This window comes from Coffea arabica, chromosome 1c, assembly GCF_036785885.1.
Source record: "Coffea arabica cultivar ET-39 chromosome 1c, Coffea Arabica ET-39 HiFi, whole genome shotgun sequence".
Lineage (NCBI taxonomy): Eukaryota > Viridiplantae > Streptophyta > Magnoliopsida > Gentianales > Rubiaceae > Coffea > Coffea arabica.
Window position 1 is genome coordinate 53,035,590 of NC_092310.1, and position 16,934 is coordinate 53,052,523.

The window sequence follows — 16,934 nt, forward strand, 5'->3', positions numbered from 1 at the left end:
AAATCTTTCGCCAAAAATCTTTCGGTCCTGTGTCTGTATGTTGGAGGGTCATATCACGCAACCAAAATTTATGAACCCAAGAATCTTGCGGAGCGGATCCCACTTGTGGACCGAAAAACACAACAAATCCTCAACTTATTTAATTCCAGACAAATCATGAACTTAGTGGTTGGTTAAACAAATCAAAGGAAAGTACGCTAGTTGTAGATCAAGAAATCAGAGACGCCGCCTGCTGTCTCCCTATTAGCCTTCTTCTTTCTGGGAATAAAGTATTTGGCGGCATCGGAAGATCGCCATCAGCTCAACGGCTAAACGCTCTCATGAAACGACAAAATGCTCCATCCTCTGTTTGTAATTGTCTGTCTTCGCATTTTGCATGGCCCCCCCGCCCCCCACCTGCTTCCTGACCTCAGCCCCCTCTCGAGTCTCCTGTCTTGCCCTTTTCACTGCTTGTAGGCGTTTGCCTCTTATCCTATCCTTTTGCTCCATCTACGCAGAGGCGTTAACTGTACTGTTGGACGAACATGTAACCCGACTTTAAAGAAGCTACTACGTAAGTTGTGATAAAATCTTTAGGCCAAAATTTGGGCTTTTAAAAATTTAGCGACCCAAATTGTGCTACGTCACTCACTCGACAACTTTGTTCATTCTTAATTTTAAGATTTTGCGCTCAGATGAAATTAAGGCTTTGTTTGGATCGTGAATTATTTATCAAATTATATCTGCTTATATCATCATTACAATTTCCAATATACCTTTTTATCTTTTCAATTATCTTTTTATCTCACATACATCATATCACAAAAAGTGCTACAGTAAAAATATCTCAAATAATTCACGATCCAAACAAACCCTAAATATCGTGCTAAGACGTAGTAGTTTAAGCATTAACAAATTTTTGAAGAAAATAAAAGTTAGTTATGAAAAATATATAAATAAGTACTACAATAGAAGGCATACAGTGAGCTGGTGTGGTTTGAACAGGTCAAAAGTCAACTGTCTTAATTATGGAATTAACACATCATATCCTGCTGGTCTTTCATTCTTTGGCAAACTGCTGCTAGCATTAAACGGAGGGGATGCTAATTTGGTCCACCAACGTCGAGCATATTTACTGGTCTGTCCACTTGCATGTCAATCAATCACTAGGCTGGTTTTTACCTCGAAAATTGAGCTGGATGAAACGACAGCCTCTTTACTAGTCTTTTGCAAACTGCAACGCAGACGCAACGTCTCTTCCTCCTCCTCCTCCTCTTTTTTTCTTCTCACGCAACCTCTTTTGCTTACACTTGGTCTGAATTCTGAAATGCTCGTAAGGTTTCAGTTTACATATTTGTTCTCTTGTTACAAAGCTCCGAATTAACTCTCATAAATCCCAGCCTGCCTTTCCTGGGATTTCCGTGGTAAGTAACAATGCACGTTATATGTCTCTTTTGTTACTTTTCTAATTTTATCTTCTCGAGATTACCAAACCTCGCAAAAATTCTTTTTCTTTTTCTTTTTCTTTTTCCTTTTTCCTTTTCCTTTTCCTCTTGGAAAATGCTAAAGAAATTTGCTTTCAAGCTCTCCATTAGAACCTTAATTGGTGGGCTTTAATTAGCTTTTCTTTTTCCTGTTTGTGTTAGCCTTTGCATCTTAATAATAGTAGTCGTTCTCCCCTTTCATAACTCACAGTTTTTTGTATGAGTGTTTCGATAAATGGACTCTGCGAAGACACTTCAAAAGCCGGCAACTTTTGAAGTGCTCCGCAGCACTTAACTACTAAACCCCCCAAACCCCCCCAAGCGATGTGGGAACTTAACCCCACAGGGTGCCCCGCTGCTAAGAGATAAAGACCCCCCAGACTCCCCGAGACAGGTTTTTCCCTTTCATAACTCACAGTTTTTTGTATGAGTGTTTCGATAAATGGACTCTGCGAAGACACTTCAAAAGCCGGCAACTTTTGAAGTGCTCCGCAGCACTTAACTACTAAACCCCCCAAACCCCCCCAAGCGATGTGGGAACTTAACCCCACAGGGAATAGTAGTCGTTCTAGCAATGCCAATTTTTGATGTACAAAACAGAAGTGATGATTATATATTTTTTGTGGAGTTCTTTTTGGAACTTAGCCTCAAGAAATGATGGTGCTGTCTACTTTTCTCTGTTGAAGACAGTGAGGCTTAGCTCTGCTGTTCAAGCCTGATGAACGCTGGTGCCGTGTTAACAGCCATTATGCCTTCTTTCTTAGAGGGTCCTTTTCCATACGGAAAATCGAATCTTTAAAAGCCTGTTAGACCCTTTTCAGTTTTCACCGATCTTTTTCTCCTTTAACCTTTCCAGGTTTATTCTCTTTCTTTCTATCTGTCTTTTTCTGCCTGTGTTATTCCTCGAGCTCCTCTTCTTCTACTTCTTGCAGCAATGCCTCCTCTTCTTTCCACTGTATGTTGCAGCAATGTTTTGAGTGAATCTTGATCCCAGGGTAATCTGTTTCCTCTGAAACAGTTAAAAAGGGGTGGCTAATGTTGTTGTTTTCTGTCTCTCTGCCACATTAGAGTTTAGACCTCCCATTGAAAAATTTTCTACGTTTATTTTCATATTATTTTTTCTTGTACTGTATTGACTATATAGAAGTGCCATTGATTCCGGCGGAGATGGGGGCTTGAATAGACAAAAGTCTCCTTAAATGCGTACCTAATTTACCCAGTGGCCCACTTTGTTATCTTTGTCTAGCAGCTGTTTCGACAATAGTAAGTAGTAGTGCTACCTATAATCAGACTAATCCATCAGGTGGTTAAAAAATTGAGTAGCTGGTCCTGCCTTCCTTTTTTTTTTTTTCTCTTCCATGGCTGTGCTTTCCTCGTGACGGTAATAATAATGCTCATCAATCATGCTTGAATCCTATCAATGGTTGGTGCGTATAGAGCGGGCAATCCTTAAATGCACTATTTTCTTTTCTTTTACCCAAAACAGTAAATCTAGGACTAGCATATTTACTCGTTTCCTTTTTTCTGTCTTTGATGGGTTCTTATGGGACTCTGGATGTTGGTGAATGAGTGGGAAATTTATTACTGTATCAAAACATTTTAAATTCTTCTTGTGCATTTATTCACATTGGATTCTCCCCGTTTCACTCGCTCTCTCTTTTGTTTTTCTGCCCCTTAGCTTGTGATATTTCAGTACTCTTGCAGGTGTTGTGGGTCAGGGAGCATTAAATTGGTAAAGCGACTTAAATCACCATTTCATTATCTGGATAGAAGGTAGTTAAGATATGCAGACCCCAAAAGCAAGGTAAACTTAATCCCCTTCTATTCATTTTGGCCCCCTCCCTTAAACTAACTGCTATCTCAAACTGTTTCTGCAATGTGATCAAGTTGTTTTCCATCTCAGGATGAACTTTAGGATGCTGAACGTAAAGTAGTCTGCGTTTAAAGTGAATTTCTTCTGTCGAGTGATTTTGAAGTCAACTTGTTCCGCTGATTCTCTGCTTTTACTCTAATTGTTTTCTGCTAGTTTTTGTTTTGTTTTTTAACCAGTAAGCTTCCTTTCTGGTTGTATGACATGCCGAAAATCTATTAGGGTGTGTATGCTGGGAGTTTCAGGGGATTTTTAGCCCTTGAATGATAGTTGCATTAACAAGTTATGGTGTTTTTGCTTGCTGAGTCTCGTTGTCAAACAAATAGTTACCGGTTGAGCTCTGCCAGTTGATTTTGATTGGTAATTTGTCCTGTTTCTGTATCTGGCTTCCTGCAAATTTAGCAGAGACCTTAAACGCCATCAATCTTGTGGGCGCCAAACAACCTCTTCAAACCGTATGGTCATTTGATTTTATTCTCTTACTCTGAAATAATGGGACTCAATTTTCAATTTTGTAATCATGTACTAAGTTGTGAAAGGAATTTGCATTATCTCTTCTATTTACTATTCTACTTTGAAGTTAGCTGCACCAACAAAAATGAGACACTGATTTTGGTTCTTTCCAACTCATCTTGCAGTCTTTTTGGTGCACTGCACATGCAACTATCCAATGAGCTTTTGCTATTTCCCTTGGATTAACTGTATTTGAGCATTAGTGCTGCAATTCTCTATCAGACATTCACATTCCGTACCTAAAATTGCATTTGTCACTACCATTGTTCAGCTCCTGTTTTCAAATTCTCATCAAATCACGAAACTTCAGGGTGCAGATAATGAATGTTGTGGACAATTCACCTCTAGATACAGAAAATCTATATATATATATATACTAAGATACCAACTAGAACTTTCTTTTTTGCTGCAATTTGCTTTTCATCTATGACTCACCTACCATGTTTTCTCATTTAATTATTTTTCAAAAGTTTCTATTCATATGCCATTGAGAATATCATTAGTTTTGGACTTGCCAGTTGAAGGAACTGCTGTGGAAGATGTCCAATTGCATCTATTTACTACCTCATCTGAAAGCTAAAAGCAGTTACAGATGAGAATTCTTTAAGAACTCGTACACTCTTGACAACCTGGAAGAATATCATGTTACTATAAAGACTCCATCTCCTATTCTGCTCTGTTCTGCAAAAGAATAGGTTTCATGCATATAAAGATACCTGATTTGGTAAATCTGATAGTTATTAATCTCACTATTGTTATCTGGCTATCATTCAGGAACTCTACAGGTGAAACACCTCAAAAGATCTCCCCTCGTGTTGTTTCCTCTGAAGTGGCTTCAAAGCCATCTCCTCGTTCTGTTTCTTCAGATGTGCCCCTAAAGCTATCTCCTCGAGTTGTTCGCCAACTTAAGACAGCTAGCCAGGATTCTGATTCTGCTACATCTTCTTGCCGAGCAAGTAGGACACCAAAAGATAGAAGCTGTAAAGTAGCTGAGAGAAAATCACCCCGAAGCCCAGTGCCTGAGGTGAAGTCATATTCTTAGATTAAGAGAGCCGGAGACTTGCCTGGTTTTATGTCTTTGATAATGATTTTCTTACAACTATAGAAATATGCCTTTTTGAAAACCAGCAAATGCTTTCCATTTCTGTGGTCACTATGAATTTCTCGTACTTAAGCCTTCGGTTTTGCATGATGGCCTCCATGCACAGCATTTATGAAGTATAGTTTACAGGCTTATTCTTCTCAGTCCACTTAAGGGGATCCTTCACTTCCTAGCCTTATGTCCACATTGTTGTGTTGGGAAAGCATAAGGCTACCTTTCTAGTGCTCGTTTAGCAGTTGTCTAAATGCCCTGAAATTCTACCTGATCAAACTGAGATTATGAGAAAAACGTCTCTAAGATTTGAACTGGAAAGTCAATAGTTCTTCAGAGCAAGTTGGAAACTTCTCTCTTGTGATATCATTAACGTCTGCATTAGCTTCAACTGGCAAGTCTGTTGTATTCCTGGATGAAGTCAAATATTAATTGACCTTGCACAAATAAGAAAGCATGGGCAATGCAAAAAATGGAAAATCATGCACTATACTTTTGATATGCTCCTCTTGTCATTCATTTTCCTATGCTCTCTTGGCTGTTTACAAACTATATGAAGCTTGTACATGAAAACATACATTTGTTGCATGGACTGTATCCCATCAATTTTTAGACACATTACCTTTTGTTGATTGATGTTCTCAAACTTTCAATGTTTTTCAATGCAAGTTGCAGAAGAAGCATCCAAGCAGGGTTGCTGAGCTGGAATTTCAGATTTCTCAACTTCAGAATGACCTAAAGAGAGCGAAGGATCAGCTAGTTTCCTCGGAAGCATGGAAGAAGCAAGCTGAGCAAGATGCTGAAGAATCAAAGAAGCAACTCTTAGAAATGTCTTTAAAGCTCGAAAAGTCACGGGAACAAGTTTTAAAGAAGTCTGGTTCTGAGGAAGCACTTTTAATTCAGCCCCAGAAGATCACTGAAGATCAGGATTTGCTATTGCAGTCTCAGCTTGAGGCTATAAAGAAGCAGCACTCACTTGACTCAGCTGCATTGGCATCTGCCGTGAATGAGATTAAGGAACTCAAGATCCAGCTAGAATCTGTAGCTGAATCTGAGGCTGCCCGGACGAAGCACGCAGAACTGTCACAAATTGAGCTTAATAGCTTGAAGCAAAACCTGACAGAAACTCTTGCTGTCATGGAAGATATGAAAAATGAGCTAAAAGACTGCAAAGAATCAGAAGCTCAGGCTCGAGTACTTGTAGGTGAGACACTGATGCAATTGGAAACAGCGAAAAGGACCGTTGAGTGCCTCAGGTCTGACGGTGTTAAAGCTGTTGAGGCATTTGATTCAATAGCTTCAGAATTGGAGCAGTCAAGGGCTCGTGTAAACTTGTTAGAGGGGATTGTCAGTGAACTGAAAGCTGACACCAAAATTGTAGATGGTTATGGTTCCCAAACTGCAGGTGATCGGGAAATCACATTTGGGACTGAAGAAAAAGCAAACCTTGGGAACTCAAATGAAGCAGAACTAAATTCTCTTAAATCTGAAGTGGAACAACTCAAGTCCGCTCTAGAAGCATCTGAGATCCGATACAGTGAAGAGCAAAGTCGAAATGCTGCAGAGATCAAAAGTGCTTATAAATTGGTTGAACAAATTAAATCTTCCTCCATTGACAAAGAGGCTGAACTTGAAGCGGAGCTCCAGAAAACAATAGCTGAAGTTGAAGAGTTGAAGGCAGATCTTATGGATAAAGAAACTGAATTGCAGGGTATTTGTCAGGAGAATGAGGATCTGAATCTGAGGCTAGAGAACTTCCTGTCTAGCCGCACTAGTTATGAACTTGAAAAGGAGATCCAGAAAGCAATGGAAAGTATTGAACACTTGAAGGCAAATTTGATGGATAAAGAGACAGAACTGCAAAACATTGTCGAAGAAAATGAAATGTTGAAGTCAGAGATCAAGAAAAAGGAAATTAACAAGGGGAAAGTGAATGATGAAATTGTTGACGAACTTGAATCTGCAAGAGCTGCAGAGCGTGAGGCTCTGATGAAGCTGGGGTATATGACGGAGGAAGTCGACAAGAGTAACAGGAAGGTAGCACGAGTGTCTGAACAGCTGGAGGCAGCTCAAACTGCGAATTCAGAGATGGAAGCTGAGTTGAGAAGGCTCAAAGTGCAGTCTGACCAGTGGAGGAAGGCTGCAGAAGCAGCTGCTGCCATGCTTTCATCAGGAAACAACGGGAAGTTCATGGACCGAACAGGATCGATGGACAGCAAGTATAGTCCGAGGTCGGGGAGGATTTCTTCACCTTATTCTGATGATGGGGATGATGATTTGCTCAAGAGGAAAAGTCCAAACATGCTCAAGAAAATTGGTGTCCTGTGGAGGAAGCCTCAGAAATAGCAGCACTGCGGGGCGTTTCTTGTTAACAAGTACTAGGAATTGAAGCAGTAGCATCTTTTGTAGTCTTGTTTGAAGTAATGTACGACCTAAATTAGATGAAAAATCGATTTCTTGACTCCATGGAATTCCTGGTCCGTCAGTCGTCTATCTTCTTTATGTCAATTCTTGGTTTTGCGAAACCACAGCTAACATTGAAGCCCTCGCACAGATGAGGTTCAGAACAATAATGTAGACGATGGAAAGTGGCAAGTAAGTTCAGAACCATAATGTAGGCAGTGGAAAGTGACTACTAATGTTACCCAGTAATTAATTGCTCCATGCAGTAAACTTGAGCAAGATATCGGTTTATCAAATTATTTTTGTTCACTATCCCATCAACTGTAATCAGAGTATCTGGAAGTTCTTGGAATAAGGTCGTACATAACTTGATCATTATTTTGACCATTTACGAGTTAAAAGAACAATTTTTTCCCGTCAATTTCCTCATAAAATTATATATATATATATAAAAAACCTTTCTCCCTTGCATGCAGAAAAAGGAAACAGAGAAATAAAGAAAAAAAAAAACTGATGCTACTGAAGCTTGGGCCTAGATGTCCAGCCCAAAAACGTAAGATGTGGGCCTATGAAAGAGAAAAGCTAACTTAAAATTACGCAAAAGGTTTAGTCTGTCTTATAGGTGTCCGCCAAGGACTAGGGTTTTGCTCAGTATCTGGTAAGCATAGCGTAGCAGAGCAGCAGCTGCATCTCTCGTCGTCTCAAACAAATCCGCTAGCCGTTGTCGCCGTTGCCGCCGTTGCAGCTGCATCACCTTTCGCCATGGGGTACAGTCTCTATTTCTCTCTACTGTTATGCATTTATTTGCCGGATTTTTTCCCGTTTTCTGCAATGAGCTTGTGCTGCATGCTTGGATGTATTGCTTACCATTATTTCCATTTATTTGGAATTTTGGAACGATCTTTTTTACGAGTCATTCTCGTGTTTGAAGAGTAAAAAGTTTGTACTTGCTCATGAAAAATGAGATGCCTAGAAGATTGAAGACTAAGCTTTTTAGTACTTTTATATAGTGGAACACAAATTATAAGTAGGTTAGTGATGAAGTTTTTGGGTTGGAGGGATTGTGGGAGAGCAAGGGAAGATGGGTGTTGGTTTGAAATGACTTTGTGGGTAATTCCATGTCCATCTTGGCAAAGCAGATGAGCCCTTTCCGAAAGGAAAAAGAGGCGGTGAGCTGTTTTGAATGCTAATGGACTAATATCGAATGTTCACTCTATTAACTGTTCTCAGCTTCTCTCAACTTGTGGAGCTGCAGATCAGTGGAGATGAAACATTTTACATAGATGTTGTGTACGCAGCTCTTTAATCTTAAATCCTTACGAAGAGGAGTTGCGATAATGATGTCTGGAAGAGCTATTGCGGACAAACTTGAATGACATCTAAAGCTGAGAGGATGGTCCATCTGCCGGGCTTGTATAATTATGTGTTGGAGAGTGTTATCTCCTTTGTTCTGGATAGTTTTTTGTTCTTTTGAGGTTTGACTGGCATTTGGAGGGCTTCTTCTGTATCCGGTTGAATAAATATAATGTGGACACCTCTGTGTCAGTACTCCAAAACCCTAATGGGGATGAAACTACTATGGATCAGGAGATGATAAAAGTTAACATTGATCATGTTGACGTTGCATAGGCAATCTTTGAATTTGTGCATTTGTTAATGGATGAAATATCTGTTGATAATGCAGGATTGTAAAATTGTAAGTGACCCCTCTGCCCCTTAGGGGTAAAGTGTAAAATCTTCATTTTAATGGAGGTAATGTGTCTATTCTTTGCTTGGATTGGGAAGATCAAATTGGAGATTAATGTGGTCGGTATCTATATTTGTAGTATCTAAATTTCAGGTGTTTGCTGTTGCATGTGTATCAGTTCTGGTTTCCCAATTTGCTAATATGTTGTCTAGCATTATTTAGTCTGTTCTACTGAGCTTCAGTGGTTGTGAATTCCCTTTCAAGACCATGTGGACAAAAAATCTGGGATTTAAATCATTTAAATGATCATGTCGAGAGAGTAAATAGAGGGGAAAGGGAGAATTATCTACCTTATAAAATTTGTCTTTGATTTGTTATTCTTAACTAACTGTCATCTTTTTCTAGTGTTACTCCGGACAATGGGCTTTCAGTCCATGGATGAATCACCTCTGTTTTTTGTTCCATTTGGTATTCAAGTCATTTTGTTCTGTTGTCTTTTTACAGGAAGACACGTGGAATGGGAGCTGGCCGCAAGCTGAAGACCCACAGAAGAAACCAAAGGTGGGCTGATAAATCTTACAAGAAGTCCCATCTTGGTAATGAGTGGAAAAAGCCATTTGCTGGATCATCACATGCCAAAGGAATTGTTCTGGAAAAAATGTAAGACCGAGTTTTTGAATTTCATTCCCTCTATTCTTCTCCACTAGAGGCCTGTTAAGTAAAATGTAATCTTGCTTAAGACCTTAGCTAATGTATAACATTATGACTTTTACAGTGGAATTGAGGCTAAGCAGCCAAACTCTGCCATTAGGAAATGTGCTCGTGTCCAGCTTATCAAAAATGGAAAGAAGATTGCCGCCTTTGTGCCTAATGATGGTTGTTTGAACTATATTGAGGAGAATGTAAGCGAACAAGTTCCTTAATTTGATGAATTTGTACTTTGATCTTTTAAAATTTTCTATCTTGACTTGGAATTATGTCCCTTTGGCTGTAGGATGAGGTGCTGATTGCTGGATTTGGTCGTAAGGGGCATGCTGTTGGAGATATTCCTGGTGTCAGGTTTAAAGTTGTAAAGGTTTCTGGTGTTTCTCTTATAGCTCTGTTCAAAGAGAAGAAGGAGAAGCCAAGGTCATAAGGGACACTGGATGAATTTTGTCACGAGAATTTGCTTCCTGGCTCTCAATCACTCTTCTTTGTAATTCGTTATCCTTATGCCCACCCCCTACCTTCTTTAGAGCTGAGTTTTGTTTTTTCATTTCTGACATGCACTTATCTTGAACTGTTTTATGAAGCAAAATGATGTTATAATCCAAGTCTGCTTGTGCTCTGACTTCCATTAAGTAGTACCTGATTTTGTCAAGGATCGGTTTTTTGGCTTCCAAATATATGTAGGGCCATTAACCACTGTTTCTTCACCCATGGCATCTTTAAGTCTTTTAGCTTATCCCAATGCTGAATATTTGGGATGTCCAATAAATGGTTTTTGGATTGCATTGATGCACGATGTCCAAAGTCTGGTGTTTAACACTATTACAGAGAATGGAGTCGTTAACTGGTTTCTGCTAAGAAAGATGCGGGTGTAGCTTGATGTTTCTGGAGAGGACTTTGTTAAGGTTTTGCCATTGAAACTGTCGGTTGCGTCAAAAGGCATTGCATGGGTTCGGAAGAACCTGCGTGCGTTTTGGGCAACTTGCTGGGTTTTGGGCAACTCCTACGGCCAAACGGCTGAAGCCTGAAGAACCGTGGTGGTTCTTGCTCAAGTAGCATGTACTGTTAGATGACGAGGGAACTCCGCTGCAAAATTGTTACTATAGCTTTAATTTCTTGGTAAAATTGAGTGATGTCTTAATCCAATTACGAAGTAGGAAGTAGTCGAGGGTGATATTATTGCTCACTGGTGTTTGAGGTACACATGAATGTGAAGTCATTTTCAAGAGAATTAGTTTTATGTTGTAATAGTAAATACGTAGAAAATTTCCTAAATTAACATATATAAATAAATAAATAATTATTTAGTAATGATTCGTAACCATAATTGGTGGTTGCTCACAAAAATAACAATAATAAATACATATAAGTTGGAAGAAGGATATATTGGGAGTTGAAAGTAAAGTCATTAAAAGTAGTTTAGGAAGAACATAAATACATTGGAAGCTGGAAGTATAGTCATTTGAAGTAGTTTAGTAAGAACATAAAGTTTACACCAACCCTCCCTCTCCCTTCATATATGGTATAGATATAGATATGGATTCGTTAACAACAAAATTCGAGATTAAAATTCAGAGTTATTGCCAATGAATTATAATTGTGAGGAATAATTATGTAGACCCTCATAAATTAATTTTGGAAAACGTAAAAAAAAAAAAAAAAGAATAATGGTATACACCAAGCACCAAAGGTAGGTGAGGTCTACCTTACCTTCACACAGAAATTTTACATTTGGAAAGCGGTAGGCTCTACGTGCTAAAATTATCTTATGATTGATGACAAATTGACAATCCGTTTTAAGAAATTGTCAAATAAAGTAGTATAATCGAATTATGTAATATTCGGTCCCTAAGAATCTACGTAGAGTCTTTGGTGAGGTCTCTTCCCCCTTACAAGGGTTGAAATTTCCCTTTGAACTTTTTTTTTTTTTTTTTTTTTTTTTATAAAAAGGGAGGGTCACTAATTATCATCCATTTTTTATGTCTAATCCATCTTCAATTTTGTCTCTCTAGTCTCCGTCCATGTCGCATGCACTCACACTCACGCACCAAGCCCGATCCCGGCGCTACAAATTTACGACCCAAGGCGAAGGGAGCCATATTTTCCTGTAGGAGACCAAAGTACTTTTTCTCTGAAACTTCCTAGATTAAGATCAAATTTTGTATAAAATGTTTATCAACTAGACTCAAGATAAGAAGGGCCAGTTTGCTAGAATAGCACGTTGAAATGTTACATATTCTTTTGGAAACTTTTATGTAAAATGAAATGATATGGTCCTGAGATATTCAAATAGCAACTAACGCCTTGATCTCACTTGTTATATATTGTTTATCTTTCAATACATAATAGGGTACATATGTAACGCTATTGTGGTTTCACTCATATTATCACACGATTCTTCTATTCTTTCAAAATATTCATTTCACCTACCTAAGCTTTCATGTAAAAGTATAAATTTAAAGGAAACTAAGTCTTTATAAGGGAAAATCCTTCGAAACGTCTCTCAAATTTTATAAAATGATTTTTTTCATCTCTTACTATTAAAAGTGTGACTATTTACACATTTCTTGAAAACCATTTACACAAGTAGTGTGACCATTGAGTTTATGCACGAAAGTTTTACTTAAACTTTGCCAACGAGTAGTGTGACTGTTGATTAGTCCCTCGCATCGATCTAAACTTGCAGTATGATTAGTTATCATATTGCGTACCCGCTCGTTATGTTACCTGGAAAAAGAAGCAAGCATACATGCTAACGCTTGAGATTAGCCAACAAATCCCTCTCACCGCAACTGAAATTCGCAAGTTTTGATCTTTAACGAATCAAATTCCACTGGCAAACGAGTTAATTTAGTATCTTTTTGTTAACTAGCTTGTTTAACGTTACTCTTCCCTAAGAGGGACTTGGTTGCTCTACTCCTTTGAATTTAACCCAAATGTAAGCGCCGAGTATAAATTTAAAAGCATCGTCTCACACCAGGAAGAAATTAGCCCTTCACAATACATGGATTGACTTCTCATCAGGAATATCTATCTATTAAGAACAAGTCTGGAAATGATTGTCCACTTTGTATGAAGAGAACCGTACTAGTCAGTATCTTTTGATCTAACAAATAAATAATGGTTACAATTTTTGAGTTGTATTTGAGTTTTTCCTGAAACCAATTTACTCCCTTTATTTATTTGAGATGAATCAACTTTCTCTAGTTAGGATGGAGTCGATTGATCAGTGCAGAAAGCGTAGGCAAAGAACAAACGAAGGACAACATTCATACATATGTCAGCAAGATCAACAGTAAGAAGCACCACTGCGTGCGTTCGTGGCTGGTGGTGGTGGTGGTGGGGCTGAAGTTCCTCTGGCTGCGTGGGTCATCCAGCAAGTGCGTGAACTGTGTGAAGTTGCCAGAAGGTAACAGCCTTCTGTGCTGCCCATGTCATTGCTTTGAGATCTTCAAATAATGCTGCTGAAGCTGATGCACATAGCCATATTATTATATATGAATAATTCATTCACGCTCAAATCTCATGTTGGATTTGGTCAGGCAGGATGGGGAAATCTATCCCGAAATTGCTGCTCATGCTTCACTGAAATTCCAATGCTTAGGAAGAAGAGATGTACAACTATCCACCTCATTGTCAATTAATTATTCTAGCATAATATTCTCTCCATTATTTTAATCATCGGATCTACCTAAAAACAAGAAACAATCATGGAAGAATCTCTAGAGAGCAAGGCACCCAATTTACTATATTCCTCTAACAATCACCTCCACCTTGCTAAAGCTAAAAAGCAGCAGTCGTCGTAGTTCAGATAGACTTCAGAAGTTTCAGAGACTATGAACCATCCATGTCATTTCTTTCTGTCAGTCACTTTCTTTAAATAAGCAAACAAAATCCCACAACCCACTGCAGGTTCTCCTTAAAAACAATTTACTACTATCATTTCTCCACTCGTTTGTTGAGAAAAAAAAGAAAAACTACTGTCATTTCTCCACTAAATAAAAGAAACAAAGCTGAAATACACTACCGTGCTAAAACCACCAAAAAAAAAAAAAAAGAATTAAGACATTGATTCTGGTGAATCAAGTCTTTTAACACAAACTCATGAAATTAATTTAAGGTTTTTTGTCTGATATTCGAACAAAACTCTATCTATTTGTTTTTTTTTGCCTTCCCCTTTCTTGCCATATCGATTTCCTAACGATCTCTACATGAGAGGGCTATTCAGAAGTCCATGCCAAGAAGAACCAAATCCGTTGTTCCAGCTTTGCCTGCCTGAATCAAGATCCGATCCCATGTTTCCCTCGCCACCAATCTGCCAGGGGAATCCCCAAAGCACCCTATTTTCACCATCTCTTGCATTGCAGATTTCTTGCTTCACTGTTGTAACTGTTGTTGCAGTTGTGGTTGCTCCACCAATGTCCTCATATGGCACCATTGACATGTCTTCACTACCATTGAGGCCAAGACCACCACCATTTTCAACATGCCCCATGTTTCCATTACTCATCCCATAGTACAAATTATGAAAGCCATTCGGATTTTCAAGAAAACCTCCTCTAAATGCATCAAAAAAGCCCCCTGCAGCTGAACCACTACTGTTAACATGATGGTGATGACCATTATGGTTTCCAAGAACTTCACAATGGGGATTGTTAGGGTTTCCCAGCATAGGAAGTTCATGGTCATGATCAAATCCCAGATGGCCATTTGTTTGCTTTTGGAGCCTTGCAATGGCAAGGCTGATATCAGAGTCGTACGGCAAATTTGTTAGGGACGAAAGTGGGTTGGTGTTAGTTGCAACAACTGCTTGATCTTGGCCCCTTTTTGAAGATGATGATGAGGATGATGATCTCTTGTTCTTTCTGCAACCTCCACCCACTGGAACGTTTCTCAAGGTTCCACCTTTAGTCCAATACCTCCTGCATGACTTGCAAAAGTACCTTGGCTGAGTGAGGCTGTAGTTGTTGTAATAACAAAATTTGGTATTGGTGGAGTCACATCTAGGGCATTTCAGGGCTTGTTCAGGTGGCCTTGGCTTCTTGTCTTGCTGGGCTTTTGTGCATACTAGCATGCTTTCTAGAGTCTGGGAAGACATGTCCTGAAAATTATTGAGTAGGGCATTAATTAGATTGCAAAAACGAAACCAAAGGTGCTAGATAGAATCGTATATTAAGAACCAAAAGAATTGAGATTGTAGAATCTGAAGATTATAATTACTACTCTGTGGATTACTACTTTATGGATGCCAACTACACCAATTCTCCACTCCTGCATTCAGTTGTACTTCACCACAGTGAAGTGCAAAAAAAGGTTATGAAACTTCTATAGGACTTGGATTGTGTATAAAGACTAGATTCCAGTATGCTATCTAATTATGTTGCAAAACCAAGTTTGGAACCTTCAAGGTTTATGATGCAATCAGGATGGAATATTGCTTTGATATGAGGAACATAGTACTATGCTAGCAGTAAGCAGTACTACAAGGAATTCTGGTCTGAAAACCGAAAAGGATCAGGTTGAGCGGCTAAGCTGATATATCTTGACTAGTCCCAATGGGAACAAGACAGGAAGCTAAGATCAATTGGAGGCCAGATTTTGATGGCAAGAAATGAACTACAACAAATCAGTACAACACAAATATCTCTTTAACCGAAATTTAAACCTGTAAAATGATTTTAGTTGAGCCAGATCAAGTGAGAAACGAAACGTCTTATTCCCATGAAAAGCTTGCTTGATAGGATACACAAAAACGAAATCTTTAATCCAGAATACTAAACAACGACAAGGGCTACAACTTGAAGGAGAAAGATTAAAATCATTTCCGTCATTCCTTTGTTTCTTTTAGTACTTTTCTGCCTTTTCTAGAAACCCAAAACCAACGAATAAAAAACTTGGAGGAAAAAAAAAAGGGGGGGTAAAAAGCAAGGTAGCTAAAATGGATATGATAATCTTCCAAGTTCCTACCTGGTGATGATGCTGCGCACCTGAAGGATCCATCCATGCACCAACTAAAGCTTTTCCCAAATAGAAGTAAGAAACAATTGGTAAGCTTGTTTTGATAAAAAGAGAAGATGGACTGGCTAGGAAATCAGCAGTAAGGCAGAAGAGAGGTCATGCACAGCAAAATCAAGAAGACCAGAGAAGGGGCAGCTCCACCAAGAAGCCTCTGTCCATTGCATATATATAGAGAGAGAGAGAGAGAGAGAGAGAGAGAGAGGAGGAGTGGGGATTATGAGTAATGGGATGGTGGCACTGCTGAAGGCTACCTAGGTGGAATTGTTTGCATCCAGTGCGTGTTGTGTGTGTGTGTGAGAGATAGAGGGAGTAATGATTACTGGTCTGTACGGGGATGTGTGTAAGCACGCAGAGAAAGAGAAAGAGAAAGAGAAAGCAAAGCGCAAATTTGACAGAGCGAGAAAATTTCGAGGGATAAAATCTTAACTACAAATAACTTGTCCGCTTCTCTCTTCCCTTCTCTTCAGTTGTTCTCTACAACGGATTCAATTTTGGCCAGATCTGGCTCGGGGCCCCACTAGCGTGGGATTGTAACTATTATTGGGTCCCATCTGCAGCTGCCTAGGTATTTTGGTCCCTCTCGTTTTTTTTTTTTTTTTTTTTCAAATTTTTATTTTATTGTTTGCGCCGATCAAAGACCTGTCATGGGAATTCTTCACTTGGCGTTGGCGCCAACCAAAACCGAAACAAAAGTTACAAAATACGCTCGTTTTTTCTTGGGATTTTAATTAATTTAATTTCTTGGGATTTTAATTAATCTTTAGTACAGAGTACTTGAAATTATGTAAACACAATGAAGAAGATCATTCTATTTTATGTGCTAAGGACATTACGCGAAAGGTGCTGCTAGTTTTCCCTACACATAAATGTCTAAATTTTTACATAAAAGAGTAACTGAAATAGTAGGTGACGATAATGGTATTATGTGAGCCACTTTTTTTTTTTTTTTTTGACAGGATTTGTTCTTGTTTATCGGTGTAAATTCTTTTTAACATTGACGGGTGTAGCAAAATAACTTTACACTGATCATATAGAAATGATTAATCTTTTTAATAAGTTACTTCTAAAGGGATTGAAGGAAGCCACGTACTTATTTGTAAAATTAACTACAATCAATCAACTTACAGCTAAAATTCCAAATGTAACATCGACGCTCCAGTAGCTTAGCTGAAGGGCAAG

The 16,934-nt window shown here is 38.8% G+C and overlaps 3 protein-coding genes across 15 annotated transcripts; 2 read left to right on the forward strand and 1 right to left on the reverse strand.

Annotated features, from left to right (window-relative positions):
* Positions 1 to 1,118: 1,118 nt before the first annotated feature.
* On the forward strand, positions 1,119 to 7,410 carry LOC113728137 (interactor of constitutive active ROPs 2, chloroplastic-like). 13 transcript variants are annotated; one of them, XM_072077322.1, is made up of 5 exons: positions 1,119 to 1,403; positions 2,150 to 2,319; positions 3,157 to 3,267; positions 4,621 to 4,870; positions 5,609 to 7,410. In XM_072077322.1, the coding sequence occupies exons 3-5, from the start codon at positions 3,248 to 3,250 to the stop codon at positions 7,283 to 7,285; spliced, it is 1,947 nt and encodes a 648-aa protein (XP_071933423.1). In that variant the 5' UTR covers positions 1,119 to 1,403; positions 2,150 to 2,319; positions 3,157 to 3,247; the 3' UTR covers positions 7,286 to 7,410. The 13 variants fall into 13 exon arrangements, with proteins under 13 accessions (XP_071933423.1, XP_071933428.1, XP_071933426.1 ...); XM_072077327.1 differs by having other exon boundaries at positions 3,168 to 3,267; XM_072077325.1 differs by having other exon boundaries at positions 2,154 to 2,319.
* A 556-nt stretch (positions 7,411 to 7,966) lies between these two features.
* On the forward strand, positions 7,967 to 10,342 carry LOC113728143 (small ribosomal subunit protein uS12-like). Its single transcript, XM_072077343.1, has 4 exons — positions 7,967 to 8,109; positions 9,534 to 9,689; positions 9,805 to 9,931; positions 10,024 to 10,342. The coding sequence occupies exons 1-4, from the start codon at positions 8,105 to 8,107 to the stop codon at positions 10,162 to 10,164; spliced, it is 429 nt and encodes a 142-aa protein (XP_071933444.1). The 5' UTR covers positions 7,967 to 8,104; the 3' UTR covers positions 10,165 to 10,342.
* A 3,362-nt stretch (positions 10,343 to 13,704) lies between these two features.
* On the reverse strand, positions 13,705 to 16,168 carry LOC113728152 (dof zinc finger protein DOF3.2). The gene is made up of 2 exons (XM_027252685.2): positions 15,705 to 16,168; positions 13,705 to 14,838 (listed from the first exon to the last, which is right to left on the reverse strand). Exons 1-2 carry the CDS (start codon positions 15,735 to 15,737, stop codon positions 13,945 to 13,947), a joined length of 927 nt encoding a protein of 308 aa, XP_027108486.1. The 5' UTR covers positions 15,738 to 16,168; the 3' UTR covers positions 13,705 to 13,944.
* Between the last annotated feature and the right edge of the window lie 766 nt (positions 16,169 to 16,934).